This window comes from Trichosurus vulpecula, chromosome 1 (assembly GCF_011100635.1).
Source record: "Trichosurus vulpecula isolate mTriVul1 chromosome 1, mTriVul1.pri, whole genome shotgun sequence".
NCBI classification, from domain to species: Eukaryota; Metazoa; Chordata; class Mammalia; order Diprotodontia; family Phalangeridae; genus Trichosurus; species Trichosurus vulpecula.
In genome coordinates, this window is record NC_050573.1 from 54,145,261 (window position 1) to 54,163,457 (window position 18,197).

General features: G+C 44.2%; 1 protein-coding gene across 1 annotated transcript in view; it reads left to right on the forward strand.

The window, feature by feature from the left end:
• The window catches only part of GNA11 (G protein subunit alpha 11), a 71,928-nt gene extending 59,730 nt beyond the window's left edge, over nt 1-12,198 (forward strand). The window contains exons 6-7 of the mRNA XM_036757758.1: nt 1,243-1,396; nt 7,874-12,198. Coding sequence (XP_036613653.1) covers nt 1,243-1,396; nt 7,874-8,064 — 345 coding nt within the window. The 3' untranslated portion in view covers nt 8,065-12,198. The remainder of the gene's footprint in view (nt 1-1,242; nt 1,397-7,873) is intronic.
• The last annotated feature ends 5,999 nt before the right edge of the window (nt 12,199-18,197 follow it).

The window sequence follows — 18,197 nt, forward strand, 5'->3', positions numbered from 1 at the left end:
AGTGAGCCTTTGGAACAAGGGAATAGGGGTGAGGAGAGGGCAAGACAGAAGTCTAGCCGCCTCATAATAACTTATCTTTACAAAGGATAATGGAATTGGAAGAGTCCTTAAATGACATTATGTCCAGCCTCTGCCTTTATACATTACAGACTGTCTTCCTTACAGCAGCCTTGTGGGTGGGGAACAAATAGTGAAAGTAGTATTTTCCAGATTTGTAGACACATGGAGAACTTGAGATTGAGAGGTAAAACTACTTATTCCAAAACACATAGCTAATAAGCAGCAGATTAAAACCCATTTCTCCTGAAACCAAATTTGTACTCTTTCCACAAAACTAGGGGTTCTTAACATAGGGTCTGTAAAATTATTTTTTAATATTTTGGTAACTAGGTTTCAATATAATTGTTTTCCTATGTAATCCTGTAAATTTTATTTATGCATTTAAAAATGTTATTCTGAGAGGGAGTTCATAGGTTTCAGGGAGTCTATGACAAAAAAGGTTAAGAAATCCATCTCTTTCCAGATCCTGGAGGTGGTGAATTTTGAGAAATAAGCCGTCCTCTGTTAATTAATTTTTCCATTTGGGTTCAAACACCTAGAAAAAGATGCTGTAGGACTAAGTAATTTGTCTGTGTGAGAATTCAGGGTTTGTAGAGTATTATGAAATCTTTCTGAGAGCAGTGTTACTGTGTTCACGTGGGTGGGTTGGTATTTTTTTTTGCCCTTGGGGGAAGGGAGCTATCAATCTGCTAAACTTGCTCTGATTGACCCTAGCCCTGCCTCACCCACTTACCCTTTAGCTGATCCCTGGTTCTGAGGTGGCTTTCTCTCGGTGACCAATGGCTATGGCAGTTCTGCTATTAAATTAGGAAAATCAGGAAATAGGTTTTAATTCCTATAGGCACGTTTTAGAGCTCTGGTTCCTCTGAGTTGTGGTACTAGTTGGGGACATGGACTGGAAAGAACGTGCTGATGGGAAGGTCGGCTATTTGGTTGAATGCTTGCTGTTCTGTGGGCTTGTCCTTAGGAATGCCTAAGGAACAGAGAGAGAGAGAACTTTGTAGTTGAATGTATGTATATATAAGATGTTTCCAAACTCAGTCAATCACCAGGCATTTAATAAGTGCCTGCTTCGTGGCAGGCACTATGCTAAATGCTAGGAACACAAATAAAAGCCAAAAGAAAAATGGTCCTTTAACAGACTGTGTTCTTCCTTTTCCTCTTTTCTCGTTCCCTGGTTAGAACCGAATGGAGGAGAGTAAAGCCCTTTTCCGGACCATCATCACTTATCCCTGGTTCCAGAATTCCTCAGTAATCCTCTTCCTCAACAAGAAGGATCTGCTGGAAGATAAGATCGTGTACTCCCACCTGGTGGACTATTTCCCAGAGTTTGATGGTAATAAAACTCTCTAGTAGGGAGGGGATTTTAAAAGGGGGAAGTGTTCATTGGGCTTACCATGTAATTAGAAAAATCTTTCACTGACACTGACCTTCCCTTTGACCCTGAGTAAAAGTTGTGCTTTCTAGAGCAGCAGTGCTCCAGCTGAGCGTCTTCCTGAAGCCTCTTGGGAAACAGTGGTGCCATCTGGCATCAGTTGATTGTTAAATGGAAGGATGTGATAGAGACACCTTGATCTGACCTGAGACAACTTGAAACAGAAATGTACATTAGGTAGGGGATGGCAGGCTGACCAGAAGGACACGATGAATTGCATGGGTTGAGTCAGTTCTGCCCATATTGGGGGTAGGCAGGTGGGGGTAGGGCCAGTGGGCAGGAGGGACAGTGTTGCAGTGAGGGCTCCCTCTGCTGGCTGCTGCCAGTCGGCTACAAGGCCATTGGGCATTATGCCAGTCAGGGAGTGCCAGGCCTGGTGTGCGAGTGAATTCCTATCACTCAGTAGTCTGCCTGCTTCCATGAGGGAGAAAGTAGCTTTGATTCATTGCGGCTGACCATCAACGTGCAGCCCGCCAGGAGCATCTAAGAGAGGAAGAATGAATATCTGATGTCAGAGAGAGATCACCTTCAGTCCTCTCATCTGGAACATGATTATGCTGATACTAGAAGAACATGATTATGCTGATACTAGAACACAAAGAGGATTCAAAGGCCATTGCTTTTGAATTTCTCCATCAACCAACCTTTTTTTTTTTTTTTAACCAACCCTAAGAATTAGTAAAAAGGAGAGGCCTGTGTGTTCTTAACCTTTCTCTTATCAGAAAATCTGGTAACTGAATAGGGAGCTAGCCCAGGAACATTTGGAAAAGGGAGAGAAAAGAATCAAAGATGGAGTGCTAATTACAATGTCGGGAGCTGGCTTTGGATCACTGTTGCCTCATCCTGTGTACATCTGCTCAGGAATATGAAATCCAGTTCGGCTGAGAAGAATTGACTTGGTTCTAGACAGATGTCTTGGTTCCCTTCTCTCCTAGGCAAACTGCCTTGATGTAGTGTTAAAGCAGCGTGAAGGGTTTATAGGCTTAATGTAGCATGGGGTGAGATAATTAGAATAACGACAATACCTAATGTTTCCCTTTCGAAACACTTTTTAAAAAAAATCATAAATTGCTTAATCACTTAACTTCCCTCTGAGGTAGGGAATGCTGGCTGTCTGGTCTTTTTTGGAGATACAGGGAAGGAGAGAGGTAGCTGGCCATTTCTCACCCTTGTTCTCTGAGTAGGACCATTTTCCTTCATGATAGCTTGGTGACATGAAGTTCTCTGGAGATGGTGCTTCATTTTTTATTGCCCTTTAAAGATAGATTTTCTTTTATATCACCTTCATTTCTGTGTTCATTCTTCACCTCATCCTGCCTTCTCCTGGAAGTGGAGGAGAAAAAAGCTGTCCTGCTGAACAAGGGAGCCCTTCCAAAGAGCTCTGGAGTGTGTGCACTCCTGGGCCTCGGGGAGCCCCCTACAAAGCAGGGAGAGAGGGGCGGGTTTTCAGTTTACCTCCAGGGCCCATTTTGGCCACTGTAATTACACACAGGCTTGATATTGTTGGGTTTGGGTTTTTTTTGACCAAGAAAACAGGTTTTATAACCTTGTGACCAACCTTTCTGTCTGTGATGGCCAGTCACCTCTCAAATTGAACGATTGCTTGTTAAGTGCTTGCTTTCTCCCAAGCACTGGGCCTGGTACTGAGCATAGGAAGACAAAAAGCTTTATAAAGAGTCCCTGGCTTCAGAGTGTACATACCCTTTTTTGAAGTTGGGACTGTGTCCCACAAGCTAGTATAGTAGTAAACTAGCACTCTGGGGAGGGATGCACATTTTACCTTGGCTTTTCACTATCTCCCCTTTGTCCTTTTTTTTTTTTTAAGCAGAAAGGTTTTCTTAGCTTATAGCAGGCCCTTTGTCCTTTCTTAACCCACCTTCTCCATTCCTACTCCTGGGCCAAACTCCTGTCACAGTGTTGCTTCTAGAGGATTTGACCTGCCAGTGAGTTTCTTGTTCCCTTGGAGTCTCTTGCCCCCTGGTGGCAGGAGTGAAAAGAGCTTTCTAATCTGTCCGACAAATGTGGCCAGACTTGTCGCAGGATAGTGGTGGCTTCAGCTTCTAGCTGAAGTGAGGCCTTCTACATTTTGTTCAGTGGAGTTTGATCTTGAATCATAGAAAACGAGAGTTGCAGGGGATCTCAGAGACCATCTAGTTTAACTGTTGCCTGAACAATAACCCCCTACCATGTACTCAACAAGGGGCCAGCCAGCCTTTGCTGAAGACCTCTGAGAAGGGAGATTCCCTCAGAAGGGAGCCTCATCCTCTTGAGAATTACTCCAGTTGTTGGGAGGCTTGATCCTGACTTCAAGTATAAATTTACAGCTTCTATCTTTTGCTCTTCCTCCTGCTTTCTGGGACCAAGAAGAGCAAGTTTAGTTTATCATGCAAGTGACAACCCTTCACATGCATGAAAATAGTTGGTCATGAGTCCCCCTAAGCTTTCTCTTCTCCAAGCTAACCATCTGCAGTTCCTCCAACTGATCCTTAAATGATACGGTCTTTGCCACCCTCCGTGTCCTCCTCTGGACCCTCTTGGACTTAGCAGTGTTGTAAAAACAGTAATTAAGATGTTGTTTGGTCAGAGCAGAGGACAGTGGCACTTCACTGTAGTAGTAGTCAGAGATACTGTGTTGTTTCTCCGTGTGGGCTAAAATCTCATTGGCTTTCTTGGCTTCTGTATTATGTTACTGACTTAACAATTTCATACAAACTGCCTTAGCCACGCTTTCCCCATCTTTTACTCGTTAAGTGGATCTTTTGAATCTGAGGGTAAGACTTCACATTTATCCCTATGAAACTTCTTCCTGATGATTTTTGTCCCGGTATTCTAGCCCATCAAGAGCTTTTGGGATCCTGATTCTGTCACCCAGTGTGTTAGCCGTCTTTTCTCATTTCTGCCAGTGCATGCCATCTAGGCCTTTACCTAAGTCATTGATAAAAATATTCAATAGCCCAGGCCTGGCCCAGATCCCTAGGTCCTCCACTGGAGACCTTCCAAGTTGGCATCAAACATAAACTATTACTACTCTTTGGGTCTAGACATTCTACCAGTTTGTCTGGTTTGACCTGTTCTTGATGAAGACATGCTGAATCTTACTGATCCTTGCTTCCTTTTATTAAGATGTTCACTAGCCATCTTTTTTAATAATTTGTTTCAGAATCTTTCCAGGAGTCAAAAGTAAGTTCATTGACTTAGTTTGCTGACTCTGTCTTGTTTCCTCTTTTGAAAACTGGGACATTTGCCCTTCTCCAGTATTGGGATATCTCTGGCTTACCAGAGCTTTTCAGGAGCCACTGGCAATGATGGTGAAGTCTCAGGTCAGTTATGTCAGACCCCAGGATGTAGTTCCTCTGCCTCCGAGGACTTGGAGGGAACCTTTCCCTGGTCCCCTTCATGCCTTTGTACGCTCTCTGTCGTGGACCTGCTTTTTACTTTCACCTGTTAGATTCCTCTTTTTTCCAAGCTCAGGGTAAGTGCAGCTCTCATGAATGAGGTCCATCCTCATTCCTCTCTACTGGTGCCCTGCAACTTTTTGGAATTTATTTTGTAATTAATTATCTGAGTACATGTTGTCCATGTCTTTTACTGGGAGTGTTCTGTGCCGCTAACACCACCCCCCCAATATGGTATGAACTCCTTGAGGACAGGGACTGGTGTTTGGTTTGTTGGGGTTTTTTTTGTCTTTGTATCCCAATGCCTGGCCAAGGCCCTGTCCTATAGTAAATATTTATTAAATGCTTAATGGGTGAATTAAAGACAATTAGATGTTCTCTTAATATTCCTTCTGTATTTTGGGTGTCAAATCTTTATTGCCGGTTTGTTTTGTCCTTTCCTGTGCAAAGAATTCTGCTTGGAAGACAAACACAGTAAGGGTTATGCAGCCTAGCCTTTTCTCTGTCATGAATTATCACTGTCCTATCCATATTGAGCCATGGTTCTATTCCTTCTCTGGCCTTTTCTCCAGGATGCCTAAAAATACTCCCTTTCTACCCCCCATCTAACAACACTCTTATTTTTTCTTCCTCCTACCTACTTCTCCCACTGGAAAAAGAAAAAAAACCAACAAAACTCCTTTAGCCAATACATATGGCCAAGCAAAACCAATTCCTGCATTGGCCAAGTCTCCTTTTGCCCCTTGAGTCCATTATTCCTCTGTCACGAGGGGTGAGACGTGTTGTCAGTGCTCCTCCTCCCAGCCTCTGCTCAGTCTCAGCTTTTAGTTCTCCTAACACTGCTCTGTTGGGACCACATCACACTTTTGGTGTACATCCTTGTTCATCCTTGTTACCTGCCTTTGCTTCCAACTTATGTCAAGATTTTAAAAAAAAAATCTAGGTTTTTGGTGAATTCCTCGTATATCTATATCATTCTTTAGACAACTCTCCTTTTTCTTCCTCATTGCAGTTGTTTCTGTTGAGCCTCAAAATCTGATTCTTGAGAGCTTCCTATTCCTTCTGACCTGCATTTCCTCGTAAAATCTGAATCCATGGGATCCCACTTACTGTCTCTCTGAGCCCATTGATCTTTTATCTCCTCAAATCTGGAATCACATAAGGCTTTCCCACTCCTGCTTTTCTCCTTCTCTGCCACAAATTCTGAGATGGAATGGTCACTTCCCCTAAGGTTCTTATCATTTCTACCCAGTAACTAATTTTTCCTTTCATGAAAATCAGATCCAGAATGAAATTTTCTTTTGTTGGTTCTTTTACTTTTTTAAGGATGAAATTATCATCAACGCAAATCAATAATTTTGTTAACTGCTCTATTTTTTTGCGGGGGGATTACTCTTCAGCAGCTGCCATCTCCCATCACTTCTAAGTCTTATAGTTTGTTTTCCAAATCCTTCATATACCTCCTAGTTCTGGCTAGGTAGTCTCTGACATGCTATAGTGATGAAAGCGCTTCTGCTTTTGCATCCATTGAGCTTTGCCCAATGTCCTTGGATTTCCTTATAAAGAACATCTTCCTGTTATACAGTCCTAATCTTCTTCCTTCTTCCCCTCTGCCCCACTTTTTAACTTTTCCTGTTTTATTTGAATAAGGGATATCCTTCCAGTTCCATAATCTAGTCATGGGTCTCATTTGACCAAGTCTCAGTGAAACCTATTTGTGAAGTCATCTGCTTCGCTTCCCTGCATTCAGATTTCTGGGTCACCTTGCTTGTTTCCCATACTTTAGAACCTTATTTTCAGTGCTGTCACTGAAGAGGCCCAAAGAAGGGAAGAGATGGATCAGAGAATCGAGTCCCAGAGAGGTGGCCGGAGAACAGGACCTAGCTGAACAACACATCTCACAATAGTAGGGTCACAATGAGGTGGTTTGGGAGAGGAGAAGTAAGTGGAGTGGGCTGGTTAGAGACAGAGATAGAATATTGGTGCTTAGAATAAGCCAGAGGAGACTCAGAAAGTTCAGCTTTTATGGTCTGAGTGTGGGAGTTTTGGGACTATTGTTTAGGAATTAGTACTGACTACTTCGGAGCTAGATTTTTGAGAGAGATAGTTTGATGAAAGACTCGAAAAATGTCAGTTTCACTAGAATTTCATAGAATCATAGACCAAGATAGGTCCAAGGAGATGCTAGAACATGGAATGTTGGTGCTCGAAGATGTTTCAAAACATGAGTTCTTAATGTGGGATTCATGTAAGAGATCTGTGGATAGAGTTCAGGGGATCTGTGAACTCAAATGGGGAAAAAAAAATACATCTTTACTTTCATTAACCTCTAGCATTTCCTTCAGTAATTTGAAAACTTTATTCTGAAAGGAGTTCACCAGACTGCCAAAGGGGTCCAAGAGACAGACAGACACGCACGTGCATGCGCGCGCACACACACGCACACACACGCACACGCACCCCCCAAGAGTTAAAAAGCCCTGCCTTAGAACAAAGAATTTAGAATGTAAGAGGCAGAAGGAACCTTAGAGATACTGAATCCCACTCCCTCATTTTCCAGATGGGGAAATTGAATCCCAGGGTGATTAAATGACTTAATCCCATTTTAGTGACACAACCAGGACTAGCCCCCCACATGTTCTGTGCCTAGAATAGTGTTCATATGTGTATATATATATATATATATATATATATATATATATATATATATATATATATAAATATAAATATATATACACACACACACACATATATATATATACACATATATATACATATATATATCTTAATAACTTTTGAATTAAATGAAATTGAATTATTAATACATTGGTAATGCAGTAGGGCTTGATACTTTAATCTCCTGGGTCCTTATGGAGGGCCTACAATCTCACCTAGAGAGACGCAATTGTATATAGTCCCTAAAGACTCTTGGGTTGTGAATATAACTGACTCCTTTACCCTCTCTGCTTTATCTTTGCTTCAGGACCACAGAGGGATGCCCAGGCAGCCAGGGAGTTTATCCTCAAGATGTTTGTGGATTTAAATCCAGACAGCGACAAAATCATCTACTCTCACTTTACATGTGCCACAGACACGGAGAACATCCGCTTCGTCTTTGCTGCTGTCAAAGACACCATCCTACAGCTCAATCTGAAAGAATATAACTTGGTCTGACCCTGCTTTCTCCCCTAAAGAGGCCTCAACATGAAGAAAAGACCAAAAAAAAAGTTTGTTTTTTTTTTTTGAAAAAAATTACAGGAAAAATATCTTTACTTTTTAATGATGTAATGATTGCCAATTGTCTGATCTGTGGAGTGGCAAATTTTGCTCAGTGTTACCTTGGATCTCATGTGTCTGTCCACAGGAGTAGTTGATTTTTTTTCATATTTTTAACAAATGGCTTTTATTTCACAGTTATCAGGGGATACACTTCACTCTTCTCCACACCTTGTGCACCTCTTCACCTTTTGCCAACAGCAAAGGCGGCCTTCTCGTGGGCTCGATTTTTTGTCGCTCGCTTTTTTTAAAAAAACAACAACAAAACAAAAACTAAGCAAAAAACTCTACCCTATTTTCGGTTACAAGTTCCCACCTCTTGGCCAAGTTTTATTGACTCACTGAACTTATTGGGGGGTGGAGGGAGCCAATACCCCCCCCCCCCAAGCTCCAGGGGGCCTCTGTCAAGATCGCCAGACCTGCTTGCTTCCCTCTTCCCTGCTTGGTCCAGGCTCCACAGTTCACGGTGATGATGTTGGGGTTGGGGAGTGGTGTTCCTCCCAAGAACGGAAGCAAAAGCCCCCACTCATCCAATGACCAGCAGACCCCACAAGCCATCCCCCCGCCTCCTTCAGTGCATCATATAATTAGTCTGGGTTTTTAAAAGTTTTTTTTCTTTCTTCTTGATTATAAAAGATACAGAGACTGTGATTTTTCTTCTTTTTTAAGTTATTGATGTTCTCTATATATAGTTTGCTACAGGCTGTATTTTCGTTCAGTGGGCTCCGAGAGGTGGGAGCTTGGCCAAGCAGCAGCTGCCAATCCTTGGGAAGTGCCTGACTGGATCTTTTTTGGGTGGGTGGGGGCGGGTGGGGGGAATATTCATACATGCTCTGATGGAAAAGGCTCTCCCGAGCTGTGCCCTCCTCATTTGTAAGCAGGTAGCAGCCCCTTTCCCCAAGCCTCCCCTTTCTTGGTGTGGTGAAGATGTTCCAGTGTACCGAGTGATTCAGCACACGCATCTAACACCAAAGTCTTGTGCTTGATTTGGAGGTTTTCCTCGGGGTTTCTGAGCTCCCACCTCTGCTTCTGGCTTTTCAGCATGCTGCTGTCCATGGCGGGGGAATCAGATTGTTCACATGCAGCTCTGCAGACAGCTCCTGATCTGTCCAGGCCCGAGGTCCCTCAGAAGGGCCTGTGTCAGATCATGCAGCCGTACAGATCTCAGGGGCTTGATCTGGCCCATCGTGGGGGACGAGCAGGAGGAGCATTCCTTTTAAGTGATCTCAAGGGAAAGAGGAAGGAATTGTCTCATTTTTTTGTTGGAAGGAAAGAGGACCTCTTCAGAAGCTTCTCAGGCCTGTACTTGAGAATCCAACGTGGCTGCTCAGTAGCTGTTGGTGACTCCTTGTCAAAGCACTTGCACAGAATGCTGTCCAGAGCTGCCTGTGCCTGGGGGTCAGGGGGACTGGGGAGGGGGGCAGCACAGGCACTTTTTTTTTTCGGGGGAGGTGGGTCTACAGGCATTGCCAAAGTCAGAATTAGGCTGTTTAGGCAAGAAGGCCGGGTGCCTTAGAACCATAATGGACATCCAGGGCTTGCAAATCAGCCTGAATCCCAGGTGCCAAAGGAAGCGAGTGTTTCACTTGGGTCCTTTTGAAGCTGAGGTCAATAGAGGTGCCAAATGCCAATGCCTCCCTAGGTTCCACTGAGGAAGACAGAAGCACCCAATAGCTGAGGGACATCTCCACTGGAAACAACGGGAAGTCTGGTCCCTTGCTCCGGCAGGGTTGTGCCCTGCACTTCCTCAGCCCTGCTTCAGTAGCACTTAGGATGGACCCTGGTGGATGGAGCATGAAGAACCCCTTCCCCCAAAGCAGACTGTTTGAAAGAAGGCATCCCAGTTTGGGTTTCTTTCTCTCTTCTCTTTTTTTCCCGTAGGGGGAGGGAAGGGGAGATTGGCTTTATCGTTTTATTGTAGACTGAACACTACTTCAGTGTTTTTTTGCACAAAACGTAACGGGAAATGAACCGCCGGAGATGCCTTTGATCCATAACACTAAGTCTGGAGCTTACACTTCAAGTAGTCTGTTGCGTGGTTTGTTTCATTTCTTTTGGCTGTTGTGATTTTTCCCCCTCTTTCTTCCTCCCGCCTCCATCCCTCTTCATCCCTTCAGTCCTCCTTCCTGCCTTTTGGTATATATGAGGCAAGGGACATCAATGTTGTATCTCAGAAAGCACTGTGGAAGGCAGCACACCGGCTGAGCCTGCCCAGAAGCACTCGGCCCTCTGCTCAGGTGGGCTCGTGCCTGAGCATCTGAGACAACAGCTACATTCCGCATTGTCTAGTTGGAATCCTCTTTAGGGGTGACTAGCTGCTTGGAACCAGTTTCCCTCTTGTGTCTATGCCAAAAAAGGTCTTTTTGTAGCATGAAATCATATAAGAGGATTTTTACCAGAAACCTAAACCATACACCAAACAAACCCAACTTCTTGGGGTGAGTCCAAATAGCTTCCTTAGGGAGCAGATGGTGCTAAGCCCCATTCCTTTTTGCACCCTTTTGTACCAGTGGCTGGCATGGGGTCCATTGCTGGCGGTGGACCTACACCAGGAAACTCAGGACCCCAAAAGTAGAAGGATAGCAAATAGGACAGGTTGCCCTAACCCCTCAGGTTCCTGAGTGGCTCCAGAGAGGGGCCCTTTGATGTAGTAGAGATTTCATGATTCTTGTTGGAATTGGATGAATTTTTATCTGGTAGGGAATACTGTGTGTTATTTCCACACTTTAACATCTAGAGAAATGAAAGAAAATTTTATGGGGGCCCTGCTACCCAAGAGAAGAAAGGGGTAAGTGTTTAGTTCTGGTCTAGATCATATGTCTCAGGTGATTCTCCAAGCATACCCTAGAGACCCAAGTCTGACTGGTTGGTAAACATTCTTACCCCACTGGTGCAGCCCCTTGTTTGAGTTGTTGAATTTTCCAATATGCCCACTCATCAGAAAGTGCCAAACTGAAAACCAGACACCTGTTCCTTTCCAGATGAAGAGGTAGAGGATGTGCATGAGGGGAGGAGTAGGAATGTGAAAGACAGTCCTAGAGTGGGAACAGATGACCACCTCCCAAACCCCACCTTCTGTTGTTTGCTGGATTCCTTCCCAGTATCCCTCTTGCCCTGCTGAGGACATACAGTTTAGCTGGCCACCAATGCTAGCATGCCAACCTGATCAGGGAGAGAGGCAGGAAAGAAGGTGACCCACTGTGAGGCCAATCTCTTTTTCCACATCATTCCATAAAAATCCAGTGCCCAAGGCTCCAGATTGTCCATCTCTGCCAGCTTCTCTTTGTTTTTCCTCTTGCCCAAGCCAAACCTTTTGACTTTGCCTCTCAACAATGTTGGCTTTGCTTTTAGCTGGGTGGGGCACCACTCTGCCATACTGCCCCTCCCAGGTACCCCTCATGTGTGTGTGTGTGTGTGTGTGTGTGTGTACATGTGTGTGTACATGTGCTTGTATGTATGGTTTTTTTTTTAATCATCACTTGATAAACTGCATTTTTCTCCAATGCTTCTGGAGTGTGCTGACCATTTTATTCTGTCATTGCTGAATCCAGGTGTTCCAAGTTCCCAACAAAGAAAATCTGCAGCACCCCCTCTTTTTTCTAAAGAAGTATAGTTGTGCCAATGCCCCCTCATAGTAGTGCACGAGATTCTTTAAAAGTGCCAATGTGGTGGAAATTATTTGGTAATACTTGTATATTCTACAATCCTGATTTAAGACAATTTAAACATTAACCTATTTAAAAAGATACTATATAAGATGCTGTTTTTTAAACCTTGTCATTTGAAATGCATGTATTGTTGTGAGTGTTGGGGTGGGGGGAGGGTAGAGGGGCGGGGCAGAAGGGATGGCCCCAGTGCCAGCCAACTAGCCACGTGGGTGCTTGTGGCTTCCAGCTAGGTGAGATAGCAGGAGTTTGCTCTGATGTCAGGCCCTGACTCCTTATTCCAGAAATACCTGATGGAAATTGATTTTCATATCTTTCTCCTGAAATAAATTCTCTGTTTCAAATTGGAATAAATTTTGTTCCTAAATGCTCTGGCCCCTTTGGACTTATTTCTCAACGCTGGCAAAGCAGGAATGGGGAAGAGGCTGCCAGGGGCCAGTTGTCATATGTCAAGAGTCAAGTTAGTGAAGAAGGACTGGCTTGAGGAACTGTCCTGGCATGACAGTACAGTTACTGGCCTTGATGATGGGGGGAGGGGCCCAAATGACTTAAGGCCCCAACATACAATAAATAGCCTAGCCTTTTCAGAGGCATTTGATTAAGTAAAAAATAGGCTAAGAATTAGCACCCCCTATCAATTATTCTTGATCAGTGACCGTGTTGGGACTTGTTGACTGGTAATCCTACATCAATCGCAGGCATTTACTGGAATATCATAAGCACATACTGTCTGCTAGGTGCTGTCCTAAACACGGGATACAAAGAAAAGTCAAAAACTGTTCGCAAGGAACTCTCATGTTAATGGGGGAGACAACATATATGTGAATCAGTACATAGAAGTTAAATACCCAAGTCAGTGGAAAGTGGCCTTAAGAGAAGACTCCCTGTAAGAGGTAGTGTTTGGATGGAGTCTCAAAAGAAAGCAGAGTCTAGGAGGAGGTAAAGGTGAGAAGGGAAATGGGGAAATCTCAATCATGCCACCAATTTGCAGGAAATCAATTTGGAGTTGTAATCTTGAAACTGTTCTGTGGGAATTGAAGGAAGTGGGGATATGGAGCTGGGAGAAGAAAATTTAAGTGTGTGAGGATCACAATCTTCAAATAAACTGAAGATCTGCGACGCGGGAGAGTGAGTAAATTTGTTCTTTGATAGCTTAGTTAAATAGCAAAAGTGTTTTTTCCTGGATTATTTCATTTTATCTTATAGGGTAACCGAGTTGTAAGGGGTATCTTCAGGCTCTAGGTGAGCGAGTGACAGGGCTGGGATTCAAAGCCCAGTCCAGGGTTGTTCTTACTTCAATATTATACCTAGGTATCATCAGGCAGAAAAACTAATACTCGTCAATAGATGGAAGGTACAGGGAGGCAATTCAGCGCGGTAGAAAAACTTACCGCCTTGGGAGGTAATGAATTTCTTGTCACTGGAGATCAAGACTAGGTGACTGCTTGGATACTGTGAATTTTCTTGCATTGTTCCAGGGAGTTGAAGTTCTTTGGAGTTCCTCCAAAGTCTTCTGAAGCTCAAGTGGTCTGATTATTTCGGATTGCCATGAGAGGGGAGGCTGGATCTGGTCAGCATTTTGGTTATGGTACAGCGAGGACTGAAGAACTTACAGCTTCACTTGGCAGCCTGGCAACTGTCTCCTCACGTATGTGTGTGTAGGTATATGTGCGTACATATGTGTATGTGTATATAGACGTGGATGGATGTAGAGTGTTGTTCATGGGGTCAAGGTGAGGGGAATTTGAGAAACTGGTTACTTCTGTGTATCTATCTGGGTGTTGGCTCCAGGTCAATCAACAAGGTTGGATTGCTAGGGGGGAATTTCCCCTAGTGGCCATTAGGTGTCACCCCCGGCCATCTTTGACAGGGTCTCTCCCACGGACATCGGGGGTTTTGACAAGAATTCACGTAAAACCACAGAACTGGAGGAATCTTAGGATATAGAATGTCAGAATTGATTAAAAAAAAACCCTTTTCAAAAAATGTAAATAGATTCAGAAAGAGGAAGTGGCTTGTCTGGGGTTACTCAGCAAGTCTGATCTTGCTGATTCCCAAGGGGCTTGGTGGAAAAGGCAGCACTGGAATGGGAGGAACGGAAAGGATGCCGGATTTGGAATCAGGAAAGATCTGTGACTCCTTCTAGTACTAGCTGTGTGCCGGTGCTGCAGTGAAATTTCCCGAGTCTCGGTCTCCTCGTCTGTAAAGTTGAGCTAGCACTCTTTCACCGGTGCTGCTGGGTGGACCACATAATACGAACAGAGCTTTGTAACCACTTATTTGTCATGTGGGGAAACAGACCCGGTGTGGTGGTAATATTCTGGCCAAACCCTAGTAAAAATCAGAGATAACTCTTTTCTATGAGTTTGTTACAGTTTAGGCCTTGTTCAGTTTTGAGGTCATGGTGGTATAGAACCATACCTAGGGAGTTGGCTTAATTCCTGTTCCCAGCCAGTGCCGTAGGCCCTGGCTAGCCATGGTTACTTCCTTCTCTCAGCACTTTATGGTTTTGTTGGGGGTGGATTTTCCCTCTTGAAGGCAAATCACAATCCATGTTTTGCTTAGTAAAGAGTCTTCATGAGGTGCTAAGATAGATTCCTCCTACTGCGGCCACCTGAATGATGAAACCCTCTCTGAACTTAGGTGGGCTGCTTCAGATGAATGGCAGAACCCAGCATCAGGCCTGCGTGTGGAACTGTTTCCATTTTGATAGATGGGACCCACTGGAGCTGGTTCTTCTCGGCCATGGAACCCAAAGTCACCTACACACCACATGAAGCATTGGTGTGGGGCTTTGGTGGACACCTTCCCTCTACGTCAAACCCCTCTATAATAATAATTGACAATTTTAATCTTATGGTTTTAGGCTTTAATCCTATTGGGGGAATAGAAGGAGAGACAATTAACTATTGGGGCAATTCGGAGAGGTCTTGTGTAGAACATGGTACCTCAACTAGGCCTTGAAGGAAGCTAGGGACTCTAATGGGCAGAGAAGGGAGGAAGAGAGTCTGTTCTAGGAATAGGAAGACCTCTTTTGTCAAGGCATGACAGCAAAACCTCCTTTGACAGAAGAAAACCGATTTGGAGAGGATGAAGGTCCTCAGGCTTGCCAGTGTCCAGTGTGCTCTCCACTCTCCCCTTCTGACTTCTCGGTCACAAAGGTTGGATGCATTACGGACTTTCTGTCCCTGCTGATTGAAAGCAGCATAACATAGTCTGCGAAGTATAGAGGAAGAGCTCTGTGCCAGGGTTGAGGGCTGCTGGGCTCTCCTAGCTCTGTGGCTGACGTAATGCCTGATCTTGTTTCTCTAGGCCTTTGTTTCCTTTAAAATGGGGACCCTGGAGTGGGGGTGAGGGGTGGCGTATGCCAGCTCTGGACGTCTGAGGCTAATCCTGTGCCTCCCTTTAAAGTGTTGTTGTGAGATCAGGTATATAAGAATACTTTGGGAGCTAGGAGGTAAATAAATGTAAGAGATTAAATCCCATCAGGCCTTCTTCATTATTAATTGTAGGATTGTTCAGTTAGGTGGCACTGGATAGAATGCCAGACCTGGAGTCAGGAGGACCTGAGTTTTCAAGTCTGGCTTTAGATACTTCCTAGCTGTGTGACCCTGGGCAAGTCACGTCAGCCTGTTTGCCTCAGTTTCCTCATCTGTAAAATGAGCTGGAGAAGGAAATGACAAACCACTCCAATATCTTTGCCAACAAAACCCCAATGGGGTCATAAAGGGTTGGGCACAACTAAACAACAACTTCCCTCACCAGTTATTCTCCCTTCAACAATTGTATTAGCTCCTTAATGATACTTTTCCTTATAGTATCTTTCCCTCCATCCCTCCTGTAAAGGCTGCCCCAGTCCCCCCTAAGTCTGGCTCTTCTCACATCCCTGTCCTGCTCAGATATCCCTCATGGCTCCTCATGGTTCATTGGAAGCAGTCCAGACTCCTTTGACTGACATTCAAGGTCTTCCAACTTTGGCCCTAACCTAACTTACCAATATATTCCCAGGGAACATAGGGATATTGTGACTGACTGAATAGGTTAGTGAGTTTTATCTCTGTAAGAAAGACTGTCTTTTCCTCATATTTTCCACATGGGGACACATACTCAGCATGTGCTTTAAAAAGAAATGTAATAGAAAGCTCACTGAACATGGAATCAAGAGGCCTGAATTAGAATTTTACCCAGATGAATATAAGTAACCCCAATCTGAATAACCATGTACTATACAAACCTTCACATGTTAGAGAAGCTCATTTATTGTGAATATAATCTTTATCTGAAAAACTAGTCTGTTTCAGCCTGGACCTGTTTTTCTCCCCTGCATTTTTATGGATCTTTAGGCACCAAAGAGAGAAATGTAGAATAAAGTCATTTGTTGTTGTTCATTGTCCAACTCTTTGTGACCCCATTTTTGGAGTATTTTCTTGGCAAAGATGCTGGAGAAGTTTGGCATTTCCTTCTCCATCTTGTTTTACAGGTGAGGAAACTGAGGCAAGCAGGGTGAAGTGACTCGTCCAGGGTCACACAGCTAAGTAAGTGTCTGAGGCCAGGTTTGAATCTTTTTGATTCTAAACCCAGCGCTCTACTCACTTTGTCCCCTAGCTGCCCAGAATAAAGTCAGGTCCACCCAAAAAGACAGCTGCTAGGTTTGGTTCCTTGGAAAGACCTTTAAGTAGAAATTAAAGAAATAAGGTGATGGTTTTTTCCTTCTCAATGCCTGACTTCTACTCTTGGAGTACCTGGAACACTGAGGGAAGACTCAGGTATTTGCCCCTAGGGTTGATGGAGGAATTTTCTGGATCACCGGTTTCTCCTGGTTATCAGCCAGGAGGTGGGATGAGCTAGAATGTGGTATAGAATCTCCTCCCCCTGTAATTGTAAGGTCCAAGATGCTTCTTAGAACTTTTCTACAAAGCCTTTCGGTGCATCTGTCTCTGCCCATACAGAGCAGAGGGAGGACATGGAAGAGAAACGTAGAGCGTGGGAACTAGGTCTCGGAGTCTCTCATTTTACAGATGAGGAAACTGAGTCCCAGAGAGGTTAAAAGTGACTTGCCCCAGCTCACACAGCCAGTCCATGGCAGAACCAGGATTCAAACTCAGGTCTGGTGATAGCAAATTTAGCATACTGCCTCTCTATGGAACATGGAAACCCCAGACTTTGCCAGCAGCAGGAAGCTTATGCTCAGCCTCCTGAAAGAGCCAAACCACGTGTTATATTTTAATTTTCACCCACTTTAATCAATGTTTGATTAAGTTCTTTGGTTTTTTTTTTTCTGTTCACATCAAGGAAGGAAGAGAGATAGAGATAGAAGATGAGGGAGAGACTTTGGGATGGCCAGTTACCTTCTGCACATGCACAGTTGGGAGTGATCCGGCTCCAATTGCCATCTGGTGGCTTTTAAAGACGTGGGGGTGGGGGAGAGGAATAAGCAATTATACAGCACCTATTATGTGCCAGGCATCATCTTAGGCACTTTTTTTTTTGAAGCTAACAGGATTAAGTGACTTGCCCAGGGTCACACAGTAAGTGTCTGAGGCTGGATTTGAACTCAGGTCCTCCTGACTCCAGGGCTGGTGCTCTTATCTATTCTCACCCCCTTCTCAGAACACTCCTACAAGGTAAGTGCTGTTATCATCTCCATTTTACGGTGAAGGAAATAAGACAAACAGAGCTGAAGTGACTTACCCACTGTCATACAGCCCATGTCTGAGGCTATTGGACCCCAAGTTTTCTTGACTTTTGGTCCAGCGCTCTATCTGCTTTGACATCTTGAGCAGTGACTGCAGGCCACTCTCTTTTGTTGGAAACCATGTGTCTCCTGAAGACCCAAATTTGCCTGTGTAGAAGCAGAAGTAGGACGGCTAGGTGGCATCATAGTGCAGAGTGCCCTACCTGGAATCGGGAAGACTCATCTTCCTGAGTTCAAATTTGGCCCCAGACACTTATTAGCCATGAGACCCTGGGCAAGTCACTTCACCCTGTTTGCCTCAGTTTCCTCATCTGTAAAATGAGCCGGAGAAGGAAAAGGCAAACTGCTCCAGTATCTTTGCCAAAAAAAAACCCCAAGTGGGGTCACAAAGAGTTGGACACCACTGAAAAATGACAGAACAATGACTAATTTTGACAACAGATTTTGTGATAGTGGCAGGGGCTGGCTGTATTGTAGATGGGGAAACTGAGGCTGAAGAAAGGGAAGAGTAAGGGCATTGGAGTAGGAATTGGGAGGCCTGGGTTCTAGTCTTTGCTCTGCTACTGGCTTGATATATGTGATCTTGGGTAAATGCCCTCCCTTCTTTAAACCTCAGTCTCATTTGTAAAGTAGGTACAACTCTTGTCCAGCCTTTATCCTAAGGTTGTTAT